The sequence below is a fragment of the Solenopsis invicta genome, chromosome 12 (assembly GCF_016802725.1).
Source record: "Solenopsis invicta isolate M01_SB chromosome 12, UNIL_Sinv_3.0, whole genome shotgun sequence".
NCBI classification, from domain to species: Eukaryota; Metazoa; Arthropoda; class Insecta; order Hymenoptera; family Formicidae; genus Solenopsis; species Solenopsis invicta.
In genome coordinates this window covers 17142996-17165692 of record NC_052675.1, presented here as the reverse complement: position 1 = coordinate 17165692, position 22697 = coordinate 17142996, and the positions used below count along the sequence as shown (strand labels likewise).

General features: G+C 37.2%; 3 protein-coding genes and 1 long non-coding RNA gene across 9 annotated transcripts in view; 2 read left to right on the top strand and 2 right to left on the bottom strand.

Annotated features, from left to right (window-relative positions):
- Positions 1-14442, top strand: part of LOC105195972 (paired mesoderm homeobox protein 1) — a 71262-nt gene extending 56820 nt beyond the window's left edge. For 2 of the 6 annotated variants that reach the window (XM_011161648.3, XM_011161647.3), the window contains 3 exons: positions 6869-7191; positions 10161-10336; positions 13157-14442. In XM_011161648.3, coding sequence (XP_011159950.1) covers positions 7065-7191; positions 10161-10336; positions 13157-13606 — 753 coding nt within the window. In that variant the 5' untranslated portion in view covers positions 6869-7064 and the 3' untranslated portion in view covers positions 13607-14442. The other 4 variants (XM_011161650.3, XM_011161646.3, XM_011161651.3 and 1 more) reach the window with 4 other exon arrangements.
- On the bottom strand, positions 10546-13261 carry LOC120359115. Its single transcript, XR_005575936.1, has 2 exons — positions 13124-13261; positions 10546-12012 (listed from the first exon to the last, which is right to left on the bottom strand). It is a non-coding gene; the product is annotated as an uncharacterized LOC120359115 (long non-coding RNA).
- A 203-nt stretch (positions 14443-14645) lies between the features above and the next one.
- Positions 14646-17937, bottom strand: LOC105195971 (dual specificity protein phosphatase MPK-4). The gene has a single exon (XM_039455499.1). It carries the CDS (start codon positions 16515-16517, stop codon positions 15480-15482), a length of 1038 nt encoding a protein of 345 aa, XP_039311433.1. The 5' UTR covers positions 16518-17937; the 3' UTR covers positions 14646-15479.
- A 469-nt stretch (positions 17938-18406) lies between these two features.
- Positions 18407-22215, top strand: LOC105195969 (ATP-binding cassette sub-family F member 1). The gene is made up of 5 exons (XM_011161644.3): positions 18407-18938; positions 19991-20216; positions 20392-21037; positions 21186-21364; positions 21439-22215. Exons 1-5 carry the CDS (start codon positions 18541-18543, stop codon positions 21931-21933), a joined length of 1944 nt encoding a protein of 647 aa, XP_011159946.1. The 5' UTR covers positions 18407-18540; the 3' UTR covers positions 21934-22215.
- The last annotated feature ends 482 nt before the right edge of the window (positions 22216-22697 follow it).

Here is a 22697-nt window from a genome sequence, read left to right as displayed (position 1 = left end):
CAACAAAAGATTTTAATTTAATTCTTGATACTGAATAATTCCAATGCCGTCGCACTGCATTACGTGCTTAACGTTTGGCATTTACTCTTCTTCTTTTATACGTTAACGTCGAGAGGAAGAGCGCGTAACTTTGCGACGTTTCGTATAGCGCGGTCAGCTGTCGGCACTCAGTCGTCCGGCTTTTAACGCACTTTCGACCGTTTTGCGCCGTAAAGTTACCGTCTCTTTTCTTCTTCCTATTTCTTCTGCATCCCGACGCCGCGTCGCGATGGAAACGTAACGAGCGACGGTAACGGCGAAACGAGTTTGCTGCGCGCGATTTGCTTACGATCCGACGGGATCGCATTTGCGCGTTCTAATTCTAATTTTATAAGCAAAGGCGTCAATCTGACGTAATTAAAAGCTGCGTTGAATTATTTTCCGATCTTTCCCTCACGTCGCCAAAGTTGATAAACGCAATAACCATGTGAGATCTATCGGTTGCTAGAAAAAGAATAGGTATGAAAATCACATTGAAATACAAATTGATTAAAAGTTAAATAAAATATATAAAGATGTAAATCCGTTTATTGGTTAATATTGTTTCTATTTAAAAATGTTTCGCTCCTGGGAAAAGTGGATTTCGAAACACTGCATTAGAAGATCCTAAAAATATTTTTATTGTGCCGTAAAGCTGCTCCCGCTGGCGCAATCTCACCGCAACTCCACGGCATTATACTTTTGAAAAGTAGTTCCCGAGTTGTCGTATTAATCATCTGGAAGAGGGAATAAAATTTCTCAGGGCTCGTACTATTTGATATTCGATATCGATCTCGTATTGAAAACCGGATAAAAGAGAGAAAGAAAAAGATAGTCGATGGGGTAAATAATATCTGAACTGTAACGATGGATTATAAGGGATCAGAAACGACCTTTATCCAGTTTGCAATCCAAGGGTGGGTTTCATTTTTTTCCCCCGAAGGGCACACATTTTCTCTCGCGACTCTGATACTTGTATAAGTCGTTTTCCCATCCAGTCTTTTTTCACAAAAGAATCACGAGATATTTTATTGACCTGCTAAACAAAGTCGTAAAAAAACTGGGTTTTTAATGTAGTTTCACTATGGAAAGAGGCTAAGAGATTTTCAAAAAAATTAACTACTCCCCTTCCTATCTAACATCAGTATCTCAATAATAAATTACAATTATTTGGAGGCGTGCAAATAAGCAAATGTTATGACAGCGAGGGGATCAAAGTAAAATTTTAAATAAAAAAATTTTTAAGTTAAGAAAGAGTGCCTAATATGTAGAATTTTTCTCGTTCTAGTGTTAAAAAAAATCTATTTAAAGATACAAAGCGACATACAGTGATAAATAACATTTTTGGTCAAAATATAGAAAGCCGTTAATTATTTTTAATTGGAATATCCTTTGTCAAAATGTTAGGTTGGGGACAGAAACTAGTAAGAAAAATGGATAACAAGATCCTCTACTCAGCGTTTATTCTTTCCGGAGCGTTCTGAATGGCTCGACCCTGTATATCGAACATTGTGAAGGATACACGACACCCCTGTGTAACGAGATACCAGCCGCCGGTGCGAGGAGAAGGATGAGGAGGAGGAAGTTGATGAAGAAGATCTGTGTTCTGGTTTATAAAAATTGTTGCTGGAACATATCCTTGAAAGCCGAAGCCACAGGGACGCCGGCGCCCAGACGTCAGCGCTGACATGCCAATGTTTCGTTAACACGTTAACAAGAACACAATGCGACAAACGATTTATTCGTTCTTTTATTATTTTCTTTTGCCAAATTTCCGTTGAGCAATAATTGACTTTTTGAAATACCGAATTTGCATGACAAACTTTAGATCTTAGAGTTTAATCGAAATCGTATAAAAGTATTAACTCTTACATAAGTAATTATTATTCTAAATATTATTAGATTTAATTCTGAAAGATTTAAGGATGTATGTGGGTATGGGTTATATTTCAAAATATCACCAAAAATAGAAAAATTTCATAGAATATTCTAGTATTATGTTTGAGTATCTGTGTAAAATTTCAGTTCAATTCACTTATTGGTTTAAAAGTTATTTAATTTTTTGTTAACTCTTGAATCTCATGTAACATCGGATTTTGCAGCATTTATTTGGAAACTTGATGGAAAAGTAGCACTACCGATTAAATCAAAATTTTTACATATTTAATAAAACACTAATATTCGTGCAAAAATTCATTTAGTTTCGGTACCAAAATTCGGACGGTCGCGATCAAAATTTTTTGTCGATTAGGAAAAAAAGGATAAACGTAGAGAAGCCTTCAATTTTTCAATCTCGATAACTTTTAGTTCGTATTATATAGCCAAACATTCTTAAATGTACATATGTGCAAGAATGACGTTTCCTAATTTTTTTTTTTTTTTTAAGGATCTTTTGCACTCTATCCAATCGTCATACGAACCTGCCGAGAACATATTGCATTAGAGTGACATCGACAAAAATAAATCGATTGCCTCACCGCGCTCTGTGCGTTGCGGCGCATCTTAATAAAAGCGCGTGCACATACGTCCTTCCGCCTCTAAAAGCCGCCGGTGGCCATTTAGAAACCAATGAGCTTCTAATGAAGGTGGAGCTTGCGACGGAAATCTCCACCTACTTTTAAAACGCTCTATTTCCCTCCGCTCGTCGACGACGGGCGACACAGCGCGAGCCGGGAGAAGATCTCGGAGCGGAGAACGCGAGAGAACGAGAGAGGAAGACAGAGACGGTGGTGGAGAGCCGATGAGGACCTTTAAGTACGTCTTAACTCGGCCAAGTCAGTTGGCATCTCGCTGCCCGAGAGCAAAATGACGCCTTCGTTTTCGAGCGCGATCTCGCGATCAGACGACCCCACGTTGTAATAACGCCGCCGCGCGCCGCGCCGCTGCAGCTTCGACGTTAGCGGAAATTGCTGCGGGCTCCGCAGTCACGTCGTGCCTAACGCGAATTGGGATCTCTGACGGACGTGTATCGATCGGTGTATGCTCGGAAGTGAATAGGGAACTTTCGCGCAAGTTCGCTTTATGAGATAAAAGTTGGTCCAACGGAAGTTGGTGAGAGAGCGTGAGCGAAAGTGGGGTAGTCGGCGTGTACTTTAGGTATGTCAGAAAACTTTATGATCGAAGTTGGGAGGCGTAAGATATTAACGAACGGGGCCGAACCCCGGCGGAAATTGCGAGAGTAAATTTACATTGATCGAAAAACGTCAATCTTTGAAACTTCAGATGTATCGTATAGAGCTTCGGGATTCGGGAGCCTCGTGATGTTGCGCAACAGCGAAAAAGGAGGATTAATTTCTAATTATTAAACTTGCGAATTTCTGTAAATACACTGCAATTTGATATTAATTACAACAGTATTTACAAAATGCGCAGGAGTGCGGCTTTCATCTTTAGGTAAAAAAGTTGTTTCAATTCTTATCAATTTACTCGCTCAATTACGTCAATATTTTACAGACATGAAAATTGGTGACTGAAAAGAAAAAAAAAAAACATCTAGAATAACTGAATCCGTAACCGGTGATCAAAGCTGAGGTCAAATCGTGATCGTCGTCGCGCGATAAAATGCCAATTGGCGGGTACCGCAGTTTAAGGGTTAACAAGTTTAATCGACACTCGATAAGAATCGCCTCAGCTAGGCCATTGGTGGCCTAACACAAAATTCAAGTATGTCACGAGATTTTTCAAAAGTCGTTTGTTGCTCGAGAAAAATCAAGTTGCACACATACATACATTTAATTTTTAATTTTTTAATGAAATAAAATATTTAAATATAATAATATACTAGTATATATATTTAACATACTCGTATATTTATATGTTATTGATAAAGTTCTATGATCGTCTTATTATTATATATGTATATATGTATTAATTAATATAAACAACATTTCTAATTATTTGATCAACAATATAAATGGCAAAAAAATAAAAAGACAATCATAAAATTTATCAATTTGGAAAAAGTTCAAAGATTAAAGATCTATGTTCTAATAATAATCGGAATAGCGAGAAAAACTTTTTCAGCCAGAAAAATCACCGCTCTAATTATTATTCAAGCGGCGAAAAATTTCGGGATCTGGGATGCGTGCCCGACGACGACCAGAAACCCGCAACGAATCGTAATTGAATCGGAACGCGTGCGCGAATTTTAGCTGCCTGATTACGCTCGTATATATCAAAATTAGCATATTTTCCGACAGCGAGAAAATCAGACAAATTTCACTTGGATATACAGTAGGATGCACGTGACGAATCGGAAATTAACCGACGGACGTGTATTAACATGTGTACTTTGCAGAATTACCGCGATAAGTGCAATAAAATATGCATATGTGACAAGGATAATTTACAAGCAGATAATTCAATTTATATTGCCGTACTCTTGCGGTTGAGATTTTAGAGATAGTTTTAGAATCATCGGTTACAATTAATTAACAACAATTTATAATAAATACCAAATAAAAAATAAAAATGTATATGTACATAAAAGTATAATTTATTAACTGTAACGTTGGAGCATTTTTATTTTTTTCTATTGTTTACTACACATTGAATTCTTATATAAATTGCATATTTCTTTTAGAAAGAAGCATGGAAAAAAAGATAAGTTACAGCAGCAAGAATCTGTACGAGATAATTAAATTTCAGTTGTTTATAGCCAGAATTTAGTTACCACGGGTTTTTGCTGCTGCAACTAATTGCGATTAATTTTTTTAATCTGGAAATTATTAATTATTAACCACTTCTCTCGTTAGATTTTTTAAAGTAGAAAACTGTCGATAAAAGTCAATTTTTCTTCATTATATTTACTCTGGTTTTATTTTAGATAATAATTAAATAAAAATTCGTTCTCTTGAAATATACTCACGTTTGTTTACTCGCAACTTTCCGGTATCCGTTACACACAGTTTTTCAGTTATTTTTACATAGAAAGTGTGCTTAAACTGCCAAGAACATATTTCATCGTGAGAACGATATTAAATTATTGAACTTCGCCTACGGTATTTGCGTCTGTAGTCGGTTAAATTTTGCAAGACGAATATACTAAGAGTGAATTATTTATATACGGTTGTGAAGTATGAACGAGCTTCGAACGGTCTGCGAACACTTTGCAACTGCTGGCACGTGGCCCTAATTGCACCGTCACGCTCGAGCTCGAAAATGCTTTAATTAACATTTCCCGAGACAAATTACGCATAAACGTGCCGGTCCCATCCCGTACATCCCACACTATCGTAAATATTCATCCTTTAACGATCGCGTATATGTTATATAAATTGATGAAATCTTTTACCCTTCACCAAAGAATAATTCAATTCATTACTGACTCAACGTTTGTATATGCATTTGTCAAAATTTTAATCTAAAGCAATTAATTACAGTTGAAGAGAAATTATAATTTACTTCATTAGAGAAGGGTTTACATTCATTTTATTAAATTATTAAAAAAAAGTGATTTCAATAAATTAAATTAATTTTATTGAATTGGATTGGTCTGCATTAAATTATTATCAATTCTCTTCTGCTGAATTTCTAACTCGTTCAAATCATGAATAGACCTAGATTCTAATGTTACATCTCTATTTAGCGCCACACTTAGTGCTAAATGCGGACACCCAATTCCAAATTTTAATCGCCCGATACGAAGATTGCGTTCAGGGTCAACGTGAGATAAATAGCATTACTCGATTTAACATTAACGTGTGACAAAAATACGTGCCGCACAATCAAGCCATTCCGCGAATAATGTTACAATAAAATGCGACTATAATTCATAACGCCGATCGCTATAATTTCAATATTACATTTTATATAACCCCTCGGCTGGAAAAGGATAAATGCTGCATATTAGCTCGTCAGAAATAAAGGAGAGAAAAAAAGGAGGAAAAATTATTATATCGTACTGATTTTTTTAAGATACAATCAAACACTTATATCACGGGAGCTTAACATAAATTAATACGTTATTATTATTAATACATTAATAAGTTAATATTATTAATTTGTATTTAATGCGTGCAGAAAAATATATTTGGAAGGAAGCAAGCTTCACATTATTAGCATTTCTACAAAAAGAATTTATTACAAAAGTTAAATTAATTATAAGAAATTAATTAACACAATTGTAATATTTCTTTTTCTTCTTTTTCTTTCCTTATTTTATATAAAATAAATGCAAACATGCTTAATGAATAAAATTGATAGGATAAGAGAATGGGATAATAGAAATTTGAAAGTCATCATATAGAAAAATATTACAGCCTTTTCGGACTCACGTAGACTTAAAAAGGTCCCTCGCAATGCCGCGAGAGATCCGCTCTTTAGTTTTATTATTATACCTCTGTCGAAAATTCGTTTGATATCGTGCTAGACGCCAGGCACGTGGACACACAATTTCGCGCCTCTCACAATATTTACACTGTAAACCTAGCGTTTTACTTGAATATCATTCAAAATAGAACAATACAAACGTGCGTCTCGACACACATCTCGATTTCATCTCGCACACATCTCGCACGCACTCGCGAATTGGCTCGTCCAGATAATCTTCTCTCGCGCATTTTGAATTTCCACTACAATTCCGAGCCTCGCTAATATTAAGTTTCTGGCTGATATTTTGAGATCTCGGCTGAATAATCATGTCGCGTGAAATTAAACTGCGAGTCCGGTCGCGACTACGTTTCGGGACGGATTACATCGCATTTCAACGGTGCAACACACACACACACACAGTGCAATTTGTTATTAATAATAAAATAACAATAATAAATATGTACTTTACATCGTTCATTTCAATATATAATTATGCAAATGTACTCCACGCATTTCACGAACTCATTTTTCCTCGCAGGTGAGAGATACTATCTCGCGAAATTGAGACGATGCTCGCGTCGACGCGGCCGACGATATAAATACGCGGGAAGCGAAGGGTGTGTTAAAAAATTGAAGACCCCGCGAGAAAAGCGGAGAACTTGGCAATGAAATCGTATTGATCGTCATGCCGACGTAAGGGAAAGTGCGCCGGAAGAGAGCGCGGGAGAAAAAAAATGTTATCCGCGACGGACGCGGAACAAAGCGCGAACAACGGCGTAATAGTGTCGCAACTCACGAATTCGCACACACCGCAGGATTTCACGGTCTCACGCCTGCTGTCCACGCCGACGCACTCCTTGGGTAAGGAATATGAAAGTATTATTTTATGTCAAGTAAAATGGTACGTTATATTATCTGATTAATTACTATAAATTAAACGCCCCCATAATTAATGATTGGAATGACTTTTATGGAAGCCTTTTTGATATTAATAAGAAAAATACTTAATAAGAAAGATATAAGATAGTAAGAAAAATTACGAACGAGAAACCGCGAGTTATTCTTCTCTCTCACTTGTATTTTTCCATCACGAATTATTCGAAGACGGTACTGCGTTTCATCACTTTGTAACTGGACAATTTCATTATAATTAGAATTTTATGAAGTTGCACGTATGTTACACTTACAATGAATTTGAATGGAATTTTATGAAATGTGGAAAATGCAACGCATCACTGCCATGAGAACGCAGCGTCCATTGCGAATGATTTAATCGCGTCCCTTTGCATTTAATCCGCGGCTCACGACGCACTTGATTTCATCGAAATCGCGCATTTCCAGTCATGCTGCTCGCATTATGCCGCTTTGATGAATGCCCAAGTATAGTGGAGTCATTCAAAGAATGGCCGCGGCTGTTACTCGACCCGCGCGTACGTTCCTTTTTTTTCTCTTTTTTCTTTTTTTGGTACAGGCCGTCCGTCGGTATCGCAAGCGGCATCTTCGAAACCGCGCGCGTTTCGCTGTGCGATAGAGACCACCGAGAAAAATAATTTCGCATTCTTCTCACGCAACAATGTTTTTACGCGCGCGAAAATACACATGTGATTTCTGAATAGAATTGACATTCATTTCGCGATATTTCTATTATGCCAATAAAAACGACAGGTTCCGATACCTTTCATTGAATGTAATTGTAGCGAAAAGTGAGAAACCTGTCTCGGAAAATAAGGTCAGTTATTCAATCATTCAATATAATGAGAAAAAAAACTTGATTACATTTTTTCAATTCAAGTATTTATGTATTTAACCCTTAAACACACCGATCCTGTAAAATACGGAAACACATTTTTGGGTCTGGGAGACTTTTTCAACTTTGAGAAGCTATATCTTTGATTACAATCAATATTTTTCTACGATTTTTTTTTTTTTTTTTTAAACAAAAGTTCGAAATCTCAGGAGTGTGGCTGCACAATCGGCATTGGCGAAAAATAATTTATTGTGAAGTTATAAAAGAAAAACCATTAAGCAAAAATGAGGAATTGGTCAAGAATCCACTTTTCCTTCAAAAAATCATATCTTCGCAAAAAAAAACATTTAAGGACTTTCAAATACGGCGTTTTAAAGCTAAAGAGTCACACTTTCAAAATAAAATTTGGCAAAGTCATTCCTTTTAAAAAGTATAATTATGTAACATGGAGAATATGAGGTATTTTTGGGCATCTAAAAATCTACTTTTAAAAAAAAAATCATATCTTTGCAACAAAAAATTTTGAAGAACTTTATAATACGACGTTTTAACACATCGTTCAATAAGTCCCGAGACTAACCCAGAGATAACGCTAGTAGTACCAAGCTGGCCACGTTTCCCTAGAATGCGAACCTTCACATGAAACGTGTACAAATTTCACGTCGATCGGACCACAAACAGCTGAGTTATTGAGGTTAGAGCAAAGTCACTTTGTAATTTGTTTGAAAAATGGAAAAAAATTTAATTTCGCGTGTTGATAAAGCATTGTTTTTTAATGGGTAAATTCCATCTAAATCAACGATTTGTCGTTGGTATGCTGAGTTTAAACGTGGTCGTACGGACACAAACGATGCGGAACGTTCGGGTAGGCCATTGGAAGCCGTTTACAAATTACAAAGTGACTTTGCTCTAACCTCAATAACTCAGCTGTTTGTGGTCCGATCGACGTGAAATTTGTACACGTTTCATGTGAAGGTTCGCATTCTAGGGAAACGTGGCCAGCTTGGTACTACTAGCGTTATCTCTGGGTTAGTCTCGGGACTTATTGAACGATGTGTTAAAGCTAAAGATTCATACTTTCAAAAAAAAATTATATCATTGTCATTTCTATTAAAAAATGTACTTATGTAACAAGGCAAATATGAGGTATTTTTGATTAAATCGTGTCTAAAATTGAAAATTGATGTTTCATGATATATTTCGGAAAAACTCCCTTTTCTACAGCATTTTATAGTATTTCAACTTTAAACAAAGTATATGCGAGTAACATTCGCAAAACGACCTGTTCGAACGTATTTTGTCCAGCTTTTTTATGTAAAATACTCACAAAAAAAGTTTCATTTACACCCTATATGGGTCGCATTGACCCTAACAAAACTTTGCTGCCGTGCCGTTCGAATTCTAGTTGACCAAAAAAGTTGATCAACCATATCAATCGAAAGAGGAGATTTCAAACTTTTTTTACGTCTTGGTCCGAACTTCCTATCTCATTCCGTCTTCACATAGCAAGCGTTCAAAACTTCATATGGGGTCTCAGACCCACTTACGTGTTTAAGGTTTAACTTAAATAAATACTTGAACTGAATAAATTCAATTAATTTGCAAAATTTAGTCAAATTTTTTCTCAGTATGTGTGTGTGTGTGTGTGTAGAAAGAACAATTTCGGTGAAGTATGTAAAAATTTAGTTGGATACAAAATGAAAATAATATTGTTGGATCAAAATAATTATTAAAATAACTATGACGGATATTTAAGCATGATGAGCAATGTTGCAAAAAGTTGACATTCCACCAACTAGTTTGAATGATCCAACATAATTATTTTGATGGCCTAACAAAATTATTTTCAGATTCGCATCTAGATAAATTTTTAGGTACCTCAGCAAAACCATTCTTTCCATATATCAACAGAAATTTAATATAGTAAATATCATATTAAAGAGAGTAGAAATATTTAAAAATGTCTAATAAAAAAATACGCCGCTGAATTAAGAAAAAAATTGAAAACAAATTTATGATTATTTTGGAAGCTGAGTGTGGAGAGCGAGGTGTCACCGATAATTGCTGATTACACGATCCACAGATTGCAGCGAGACCTCTTCTGCTACTGGAAACAGGAGACCCAGGAGAAGCAGGACAACCTTCTCGGCGCAACAGTTGGCCGCGTTAGAGAGGGTCTTTGAGAAGACGCATTATCCAGACGCCTATGTTCGTGAAGAACTGGCAACTAGGGTGTCTTTGTCGGAAGCCAGAGTGCAGGTAATGCAATCGATCTGTTGCCCCAATACAGTAGATCGGGACAGGTGTAAAAATGAATTTTTCTTTCAATAAATTCAATTATAAATTTTCGACATATATCAGGTATACCGAAAAACTGCTCAGAAATTTGTAAAAAAATAATTATTTTTTTGTCTTTATATTTATTTGTTTATTTAATATATATTTAAGATCTAATAAAAAAATATGACTTTTTTGTCCCATTTTATTTTTATATTTCTAACAATGCAGAAAATGAATCGTATAATAAATAATCTTGCATGACTTGCATTGCTTGTGGATTGATCCTACTAAATTACATTTCTATTATATTTATGGTACATACAAATAATGAAAACATTATTGGTTGATTGCTAGATAATAATTAGGGAACAATTAGAGAATCGTTTCTTTCAAATCGTCCGACAAATATTTAGTGCATTGACAATTTCTCTTGGTGCACAGTTAGGATTAATAAATATCTACATTTATGCCATTCTCATTCATTTGCTGACTTATAAACCTAAATATATAATAAAAGCGAAAAAGTGAAACAAGCTTAAATTATTGAGGAACGTACAATTGAACTGAAATCCAAATAGTATTAGATAAAAAGAAAGAGAGGAGGTCGAATTCGGATACACCGACGGGGCAACATTCCTAATGACGTTCGATGTCGTTTTACCCTGCACGAGGATGATGGAACGTAGCGGAACGATAAACCGCCGTCTCGAGATGCTCCAACCGGCTAGCCAACCAACCGAGCAACCGACCGACCTACAGAACGAGCGGACCGCTCTTTGAAGCTGTCTTCCACTCGGTAACCGAGAAGACTAGCTGTCCGAGAAAGTATCACGACGTGCACATGTGTTAGGCTCTTGTATACCGAACGCAATGCGTCGTCGGTAGCACGAGGAAAAGAAAGATGAAGGAAAAGGAGGAGAAGGAGGAGGAAGAGGCGGCGGAAGGTGGAGGTCGCGGACAGCTAGGCAGAAAATCGGAGGAGACAGGTTGTCAGAGCAAAGAGAGAAAGAGAGAAAGAGAGAGAGAGAGAGAGTAAGGGGGAAGAGAGAGAAAGACAGAGAGCTATGATTAGCCGGACGGCGACGCGCGCTCCAGCATCTGCGCGCTCCGGCGTCGTGCGTCGAGCACGTGTTCGCGTCGCCGTCGCCGTCGCCAGCGGTCCATGCCGCGTACACGCGTCTGTCTGCGTCGTCGTCGGTACGCCTGCCAGGAGCCGTCACGCTGTCCCGTCTTCGGTCGGCGCGCCGCGCCGTTTCGTCCTTCCGTTCCTCCGTTCCCTCGCCGCTCCGGGACCCGGAGGTCGGAGACGCGAGATTTTCGGAGTGACGCGAGGCGAAGAGCGTCAATAGCGAAGGTTTTTCCTTGGAAGAAGTGATTCTTTGACGGAGAGACGCGTGATGTGCTTCAAATCGAATTTATTTGTCTTGCGGCTATGGTCTTCCTCGACTGATGTCGGACGAGGAGCATTTGTGATAGTCGGACATGTCGGATCCATTAGATTTTCGTCGAAGATATTCCTAAAAGGCGGCGTGCCCCTTTGAGTCGGATTTATTTGAGTTATACTCTACTCTTCAATTCGTAGAATTCATTTGAGAGACAGGCGTACTCTCTTTTGAGAGATCGGAAGGAACTCAATGGAGCGCTAATCAGTGAATCTAAATTAATAAATATACGTACACGTTAAGTGACTAAAATTAAGAAAGGAGTAAACTACCGTTCCAAAGAGATGCCGAAACGTGCACGCATGATTTTTAGTTTAAAAAGTTAATCCTTTGTGTCAGTTAAATTTATTATAAATTTACTTAAATGCAGTAACGTGCATCGGACACATTTTCGGTAATCACTACTAATACTACTCCAATCTTATGATTTCAAAAATTATTTTTGTAATCGTCGCACAAATATCTTGATTTTTAGTAGAAATAAAATCGCAATATTCTAATCTTTATTTATTTATAAATTTTTAATCTTTGCTAAGATTTATTCTTACAAATAGCAGACATTCTAATTTTTTCTTTTATTATTTATTATTTTAGTTGCGCATTAAAACGCGATCATTCTGTTTTTATTTGAAGACTTTATTTTATTATTTTCCGTTCCTATCAAAATCTCAAAGAATTTTATCCTTAAAAATATATCTCAAAACATTACCAAAAATATAGATATTTCATAGAATACTTTAGTATTATGTTTGAATATCTATGTAAAATTTGAGCACAATTCACTTATTGCTTTAAAAATTATTTAATTTTTTGTTTACTCTTATAAAATCATGTTTTATACATTTATACTAATATTATATTATTTACATATTAATACATTAATAATACATTTATACACTAAGACAATAATAATTTATATGTTTATGCACTAATATTTTATTATGCTCATTTGGAAATTTGATGGAGAAGTAGCAATAGCAATTAAATCAAAATTTTTACATATACTATAATAAAATTTTAAATATTTATGCAAAAATTTATTTAGATCCACTTACTCGTTACTTTAGTTACTTTAAAAATTATTTATTTAACTGCAGCAAAATATAATAATTTTTGCTGCAAAAGACATTATAAATCAAATTTTTCATTTAAGCTAGTTTCAGCATAAATTCCAGCATTCGCGACTAAGTCTTTTCGTTGTTGATTTGGAAAAAAAGATTAAACCTGAAGAATCCTTCGGTTTTTAAGTTTCAATAATTTTTAGTTCGTATTGTATAGCCAAAACATCCTTAAAGAATCAGCAAAACAACAAAGACAAAAGTACCGTCAGCAAAAGCATGTCATCTCTTCTGTGCAGGTGTGGTTTCAGAACAGGCGGGCGAAGTTCCGGCGGAACGAGCGGAGCTCGGCGATGAGCCGGGGCGTCTCCGCAGGCAGGGAGATGGAGGCCGCGCTACCGCTGCGTCCTATCAGGGTGTCGCACCCTCCGCAGCACTCGGTAGAGAGCAATGCGGAATCGTCACAGGGCGCAGTTGCTACCACCCAGGTGACGGCGCAGTACTCCTACGGCGACTATTGGCGAACGACGCCGCAGCATTACGCGGTGCAAACTGCTGCGACCGCCGGCTGCCACGGCTTCGCCACGAACGGCGGTCTGGCGAACGTGGGCTTACCGCCGTACCATCATCATCAGGCCGACATTCACCACGGCACCCTCGATGGAACCGCCGTCAACGGTCTGAGCGCCCTGAGGCTGCGAGCGCATCCTTATGGCTCGACGTATCCGGCGATGCACGCGAGCATGTGACACTGTCCCCGGAAATCGAATCTTCAGTACGCGAGAACGTAACGTTAGGCCTCTGAAAGTGTAATTTAGATCGAGAGAATTTAAGCTTCTGAGATCGAGATCGCACTTAAATCACAAAATGTGATATTTTTATCCGAAGAAAGAAATGAAAAAATACGCATAAAAAAATTATCTTTTCTTTAGAAATTGTAGAACTTGAGACACGTGCGCGGCGAAACTATTTCTTAGAAATTATATCTCTAGGTTCTTTACGAGTCTCCGCGTGAGTCGCCACGAGTCTCTTTCTCGGTAACTGACTCTCCGTTTATAAATTCATACATCGAAGACTGGAATATTTATTACGATTTTATTAATGACTTTCTTTACTCGCGTAACATGCCATTCGGGTTGCGCTGAGAGAAATATTTGCTGAGATAAATCAAACGTTTAGTTGAATAGCGATCAAATAAATTTCATAGTTATAATTATTAAATATGTAGTTTTTTTGACTAAACAATCTATAGCCTTAACCAAACAATTTTTATACAACTATGTATAACCAAATGGTTCGTTAAATGTTACTAAATTCTTGGTACCAGTAATTACAAAATTTATTTGATCTTTATTTAATTAAACGTTTAATCTCACCAAATATTTCTCTCAATGTGTTGCAACATTCTGGAGATGCGATATGTGACGCAAACACATAAAGAATCAATTAGCGGAATCTTTATAAAAGTGATTAGAATTCGCTTGTTCAATCATCCAAACCAAAGATAACTGTTGGCTGTTAAGTATAAATTTGAAACCACAGTCGATTCAAGATGATCTCGCGCAGCATCTGGCATCCCTGGGGCTATGTGCAAAAAGGGATAATTCGGATATTTATACAGATTATTGTAGGCTGTAAATGTCCAACGTGTGCCTTATAACCAATGATAATGATTAACTGACTAGATTAGGTTTAAGTAAGTTCTGAACACACAGGGTAAATAAGTCATAGCGCTTCTTTTTCGCGTCGATAGAATAGCATATTAAGTTATATATATGAGGAAGTATATTGGAACATCGCAATATTTTAATTTTTAAGTACAGGATATACAGAAAACGATATTCTACAGGGAGTTACGGCCTTACATAGATATATGTAGACGGTATTGACGAAGACAACGTCGTGTGCAATAAAAACATTGAGATCGGAGAATGTCTTCGAATATGTTTTCTCATTGATATATATATAATCAGAAAAGTACACAACATACAGATATATGTAACAAATACATGTATATATGTACACATATCGAAATATATATTGGCACAGGATTAGAATATATAGTCGGCTGACGTACATATTGATCATATTTGTCTCACTCTTAAAATGCATTTTCTCAACTCTCGGCAAGTAGTTCGCATTTTTCGAATTTCGTGCTACAAAATTTGGGTGGAATCAGGTGAAGTGAAAATAATGCAAAGTCTCACATTCATAAAGTAATACGATTAAAATTCTTTTTTTAATAAATTTTTTTAATTTGGACGATATTTTACATGGAATGATTTAAACCTAAAATTTAGCAGCGTGAAAAGATGTATGTATATTACCTGCCGAGGGTTAAATATCAATATCTACGTCAACCATTTGGACCATAATGATATTATAATTTAACAAGACAAACATTTAAAAAACATCAAAAGGATACCTGCGAGGCATCCAAAACGTTATAGCGTCTAAAAGTATTCAACGCTTTTTCAACATCTTCACAATGTACTTCCTGATCTGTATTGCCTTGATATCTCGAAAACCTTAAAATCCTTGGAAAATTTCTTCTAAATTTATCCAAGGTTGATTGCTTTTTTTTTTATATTTCTAATATATTTCTTATTAAACGCCTTAATACTATACCGTTACTTGAACGTTCTGCACAACGTTGCTCCAGTCGAGCTTGGACGGCACCAGGTAAAAAGCCGGTGCAATCTTACTCCCGCAGGGACACTGGCTGCCGGCAATCCAGCTGTACGAACCGAGTTTCGTGTTACATTTAGGGCAATTCAATTTGCCTTCGACATTGTGTGTAATGTCAGGCATCCAGGCCAAGGGTTCTATGAAGTAGATTTTGTCGCAGAGCTCGACTCGCGCCGACTCGTCTTTCCGCTGGATTAATTTATCACAGTTCTCGCCGTCCTTCGAGACGCTCTTGGCACTGATATGTCGCCAGATCTGTTTCTCACGCGGCGCATGAGGCAAGATGTTGCTGGCACTCGCCACGATGCGACGGCACTTCTTACAACGATAGACCGACGGCTCAGGACGCACGGTTGTCAGCGCAGGATCTGGCTTCACCAAGTCGATACAGCTCTGGGGAAGAATACGAGCCTTGCGCACCTTGTCGGCGGCGATCTGCAACCGATACATCTTGAACTGTACATGGGTACTGTCAACGCCACAGTCCATATCCTCGTAGAGCCGCAACTGCGCCATAAAGCCAGGGTTCGGCGCGACAAAGCGGCGCTTTGACTTCACCATTTCGAGCGCATCGGCAAAACTCAGTTCGTGCTTCTTCATGGTATACGCAATGATAACAGTGGCGGATCGTGACACGCCAAAGTAACAGTGAACCAGCACCCTGCCTTCGGAGTCGAGGGCACGGTCGATGAATTCGTAAGAATCTTCAAAGTGCGTTAGCAGATCCTCTCGTGGCATATCCGTCATTTGAATGTACTTTATGATTAAATTGGGAAGACGTTCCTGGATCTTTCTTGGCAACGGACAAGAGTCTATTGTTAGTATATGAGTTATTCCAGCTTCCTTCAGCCAGTCGACATCTGTGGCGGCCGTGAGATTACCCAGGAACAAACCCGGCTCGATCTCATCAAAGCTGCATGGGCCAGCGTCAAAATCTTCTCTTGTTAGCTTATTCGTATCTTCTTGCGCCATGCTCAGAATTCTGTAATCATGAGCGAAGCTGCGGAGGAGGGTATTTCTGAACCTAATCTTACGATTAAGATTGCTATCTACTCCGTCGTTCGTTATTTCCGTTATTAAACATCCAAAACAAATTGTAGATTAAATTACAATATTAAATGCATTCCACATTGACAAATAATATTTACAACACTTGTAACAGGAACTAAGGAGAAACTAGGAAGTAAATAAATTTTTATTATATGTTTAGCTCTAATTACAGTTATTAAATAGCACAATGTAGCAAACTACTTTATAGTTTTTTACTACTTTATAATTTTACAGTATTGGTCTGGCCATCCATCATTTGTCTGTCTGCTTGTAAAGTTTCCCAGAAATAATTTAACTTTTTCAAACTTTATTTTCGCCAATAGATATGTAAGGCTGTTGCTTTAGCTCCAGTGAGGCAAGATATGAATCAAATCAGTTGTAAAGGAGTTGTAAAAAATCAAAGTAAAAAAACTTTTTACTAACATTTTTCCAATTAGAGAGATTTTTCGTCATTGCACTACTTCCGTTGTAAAGGGTTTATTTAAGTTTTATAAATACAATTGTTGAAAAGATAAATAAATTATACAATGCTAAATAAAACATTAGCAGGGTGTAACTTAAATCGTTCAAGCTAAATATTCATCTAGTAAGTGAAATTTCAGCAGTTTGTAAACAGATGTGAACAGAACGGTTGCAGTAGATAGGTATCAACTGTGTCTGCATTGATCCTGAAATACTATTCATATTTTTTTGTATTAACACTGCTTTGGATAAAAATATTTACTTATAATTAAGAATATTTTTTTATACTCTCTTTTATGTCTAGGATGTAAGATGTTAGAATAATTAAACCAGCATTATTTTTTAATTTAAAAAATCTTATTAAATTTTAAAATTAAAATTTTAATAGTAATAACTGTACTAAACTTGAATTAACACTTGGGTGAAAATTTATCCACAGTAGCATTCCAGGATTTGAATGCATTGTTCTACCAGATAGAAACTAAGCAGAATACGTCATTTCATAACCACTTAAATGAAATATTTCTTCAATCAATCTGTTGGCATAACACGCTTGCAGATTCTGTAATATTTCTGTTTGCATTTCGCTGGCGAGATTAACACAGACACTTTGCAAAATCTATTTCTAACAGATTTTACTATTTAGGATACGTCGTGTGAGATTGCGAGCAGCATTAAATGTGTAAGGACGATACGGACGGGTGCACAATAATTGGCTGTCGCAAAATCAATATGTGTAAAGTATAAATAAAATGAACTTGCCTGGGCAAAGAAAAGATTATCCTTGCCGATAAAAATATATGGTATAAACGGCCAATCTACTTTGGAGGCATGCCTTTGCGTACGGAAGGATTAACGTCGTTTGATTTAGTGACTCACTTGGATGATCGCGATTTCAACTCGAGTGTCCTGAACGACAAAATGACACACACGCGATATTCCACCTGCTGCGGCACGACTTGTTTGGACGTCGAGTAGAGGACGAGTCTCGATCAAATCATCTTCGAGGACTTTGGATCCGCGCGAGTCGGTGACACTCGATCGCAAAATGTACGTCGCTACTACCCAACATTGTTATTGTCAGCGAAAATGCGAAAACAACAATTTTCCGAATCAGCTGTGCACCCACGCACCACGTCACGTCGCGATTCGTCGCACGTCGCACCTGGTCGCACCCAGTCGCACCGCTTGATTCGCTCGACGCGGCGTGTTCACGAAAATAGGCCCGGCCATACGCGCCGGCACGGAAAGTTGGCAGCATTGGGAGGTAAGCTGCTGCTGCGTTTCCATGTGAAAATGACGTCACGTGCCGAATAGAGCGGTCTCCGGGGCTCGCTAGAGCCATTTTCCTTGCCTCTCTTGCCTCTTTGCTGCCGCTCCGCGCTCTTCGTGCTGTGCGCACGCGGAAAAAGTGAGGTTAGGTTAGGTTAAGGCGTGCGACCCAGCTGGCATTGACGGACGATCGCACCAGCGATTGCGAGCGATGTCGGGCAAGACCAGGGGCAAGAGCAAGAGCAGCGATGCGATCGAGAACGGGACGGCTGACGATGTCGCGACGAAGATCGCAGACGTGGAGCTCAACGAGGAGGTGCCAAGCAAGAAGCTCACGCACAAGGAGAAGAAAAAACTGAAGAAGCAGCAGGAGTATGAGCGAACGATGGAGATGCTGACGAAGGCGGGTGGGCAGGGTCACAGCGAGCTCGAGACCAACTTCACGATCTCGCAGAGCCAGACACAGCAGCGCGGCAATCAGCAGCTGGATAACGCGGTCGACATCAAGGTAGAGAACTTTAGCATAGCGGCCAAGGGCAAGGAGCTCTTCACCAACGCCAGTCTGCTCATAGCGCAGGGCAGGCGATACGGCCTTGTGGGACCGAACGGGTATGCTTTCACTTTTCTCTATCCAACAGGCTTTGGAAATCCAAGCTGCTATTGTAAAACACGTCACATGAATAATATTATGAAACTTGAAAATCTTTTCTTATTCAAATATTTGTATTTTGCAATTTATTAAGAGGATTTTGATTTTGTAATCAATTTTGACATCTTGATTGTTCTAGATATAAATTTGTTGAAATATGTATTTTTATTTATCAAAGTTATATCAAATATTTAATTAATGAAGATTTAATTAATCCTAGAATATTACTCATATGTTTTTTTTTACATTAACACATTTTACTTAAAAAATTCATCCATGAAATTAAGAATTTTTTTACACTTTTTTGTTAGTGTCTAACATCTGTACTGATTTGTTCATCAAATGTTACTGTAAATGAATTTTTACCTAAATGTTAATTCTAATATAGTTTTTAATATTAAAATTTAAAATAACATTGGGTAAGATTTTTTAACATAAAATAATGTTAATACAATATTGTGTTTTAAACTGAAAGTAATAGCACACAGAGAATTAGAAATTGTATGTAAAAATTACATAAGAAACATGATTTCAGCTAAAATTTAGCTATGATTATTAAAAGGTTTGTCAATTATTTTAGTATTAGTTTAATTATTTAATCATGCAGTCTATAGACATTAAATGAGTTTATACAGATGTCAGTAAACGTTTTTATTATTCTATCCTTGTTGAACGATAAAGATAAAATGATGAACAAGCGTGCTAACATCTTTATAAGGGCGTTTTGAGTACAGGTCTATAAATTATAAGATTAGAATAACTCAACGCTATTTTAATGTTAACAAATCTAATCTTATTTTAATCTATGAAAATTGAAATAACAAAAATTATATGAAACTTGAATTTTGAAATAACATTTTGATGAATATTGATATACATATATCCGCAGCATTCCAGAATTAAATATGAAAAACGCAATATATGGATTGCAAATATAGTATATAGTCTTTGAATTAATTTTTATATTATCAATATTTTATAATAAATTGTTTGATATTCTTTTTTATCACAGCCATGGTAAAACTACTTTGCTCCGCCATATAGCCAAAAGAGCCTTCAATATTCCACCCACGATAGATGTCCTGTATTGTGAACAAGAAGTTATAGCGGATGACACTCCGGCTGTAGAAGTGGTGCTCAATGCTGATGTCAAGTGCAAAGAGCTTCAGGCAGAATGCAAGAAGTTGGAGGAGTTGACAGAGCAGGGGGATACGACTGTGCAGAACAGATTGCAAGAGGTAATGATTTTTATGACCTTTAAATTGTTAGAAAATAATTGAAAAATTTATAAGACAATATAATTTGTAGTTCATTAATTCTTCCCTTTTTGCGCTTTGAACTCCATCTTTTTTTGAAGAGGATTGCGACTGTTGAAAACTTGTACATAATATGATTAATATATGTTATTTTCAGGTATACGATGAATTAAAGGCCATTGGAGCAGACTCGGCGGAGCCGCGTGCCAGGCGGATTCTTGCCGGTTTGGGATTCAATCGTGCAATGCAGAATCGCGCAACGAAGAATTTCTCTGGTGGTTGGCGAATGCGTGTTTCGCTTGCGAGAGCACTTTTCTTAGAACCCACGTTGTTACTATTGGACGAACCTACTAATCATTTAGATTTGAATGCGGTGATCTGGCTGGACAACTACTTACAAGGCTGGAAAAAGACTCTGCTGGTCGTATCTCATGACCAGAGTTTCTTGGACAATGTGTGCACGGACGTGATACATCTGGATCAGCAAAAACTGTATTATTACAAGGGAAATTACAGCATGTTTAAAAAGATGTACGTGCAGAAAAGAAAGGAAATGGTAAAGGCATACGAGAAGCAGGAAAAGCGCCTGAAGGATCTTAAAGCGGCTGGACAAAGTAAAAAACAGGCCGAGAAGAAGCAAAAGGAGGCGCTCACGAGGAAACAAGAAAAGAATCGAACAAAAATGCAGAAACAAGAGGAAGATACTGGACCTACGGAACTATTGCAGAGACCAAGGGAATATGTGGTGAAATTTACTTTTCCAGATCCTCCGCCATTACAACCTCCAATTCTTGGTCTTCAAAGTATGTAATTCTTGTCTTATTATCTATTAAATTACATTTGTAACAACTTAAGAAAGAAAAATCAATACGAAGCAATGTAACAAAAATAACAAGTTCAGTTTAATTACTGAAATACAAGTTCAATTTATGTATATTTAATTTTTTGCAGATGTAACATTTGGGTACGAAGGACAGAAGCCATTGTTCATCGACGCGGACTTTGGTATAGACTTAAGTTCCCGAGTAGCAATACTAGGCCCCAACGGTGTCGGTAAATCTACTTTCCTGAAATTACTGATGAGCGATATAACACCTCAGAAGGGAGAAATCACAAAGAATCACCGATTGGTATTTTCTTATTTGTATATCTTTGGTTCGCAAAGTATATCGCATATAATTCTAAGTTAATTTACATCTTACAGAGGATAGGAAGGTTTGATCAGCATTCTGGCGAGCACTTGACTGCCGAAGAGACTCCGGCGGAATACTTGATGCGACTATTCGATCTACCATACGAAAAGGCGCGCAAGCAGCTAGGCACTTTTGGCCTCAGCTCTCACGCACATACTATCAAGATGAAGGACTTATCGGGCGGTCAAAAGGCGCGCGTCGCGTTGGCCGAACTCTGTTTAAACGCGCCGGATGTACTAATCTTGGACGAGCCAACTAACAATCTCGACATAGAATCCATCGACGCATTAGCAGACGCCATCAATGAATATAAGGGCGGTGTTATCATCGTCTCGCACGACGAACGGCTGATTCGGGACACAGAGTGCTGTCTCTATGTGATTGAGAATCAGCAGATCAACGCTATCGACGGCGATTTCGATGATTATAGAAAAGAATTGCTCGAGAGTCTGGGAGAAGTCATCAACAACCCTAGCATAGCCGCGAACGCTGCCGTTCTACAATAATTGTCGACCAATTAGCGTAATTGACACATTTTTGTGGCCTGTAATAACAGGCTTGTTCTTTTTAGCTGAACTTGCAAGTCGGAGAAAAAAAGAGAAGAAATGAATTGTGCAAGAAGTTCCGCTAAAACGGACAGACCTAATGTAAAAGCGATCATACTAGATTGCAATTGAAGCCTTCGTATGGACATCTGTTTGTCCTAAAAGCGCCGGAACCGAATTTTGTATTATAAATATCGTGCAACTGAGTGTAAAAAAGAAAGAATAAATTGTTAACAACATAGAGTTTGGCTTAATTTTGAAACAGATTAAAATTACTTTTCTCTGTCAATTTATTTATTATTTCTCTTTTAACTTCATCAAACGTAAGATTACTATCTGATAACTAGCCGCTTTGCAATGTTTACAAGATTTCCTGAAATTATTAATAATCATAAAGCCAATATCAGACTGTGTCTTCGAAATTGAGTATTGCAAATTGGAGATTAGAATTTAAACGATTAGAAAAAAGCAGACTGATTAAAATTAAAATTATTTGATTCTGATTCTTTGAATTCTATTCTTCAAACAATCTTTCAATTCATAATATTTAATCTTCCATAGGCTGCATTTAGAAATTCATTAAGTATTGAAAATCTGTAATATACTTAACATGAACTATTGATTTTTAATAATTTTTAATTTATTTTATTTATTGATATTTAGTAATGGCAATATATATCGATCGGAATGTAGCCTATGTATTGAAAATTAAAGATTACCTTTGT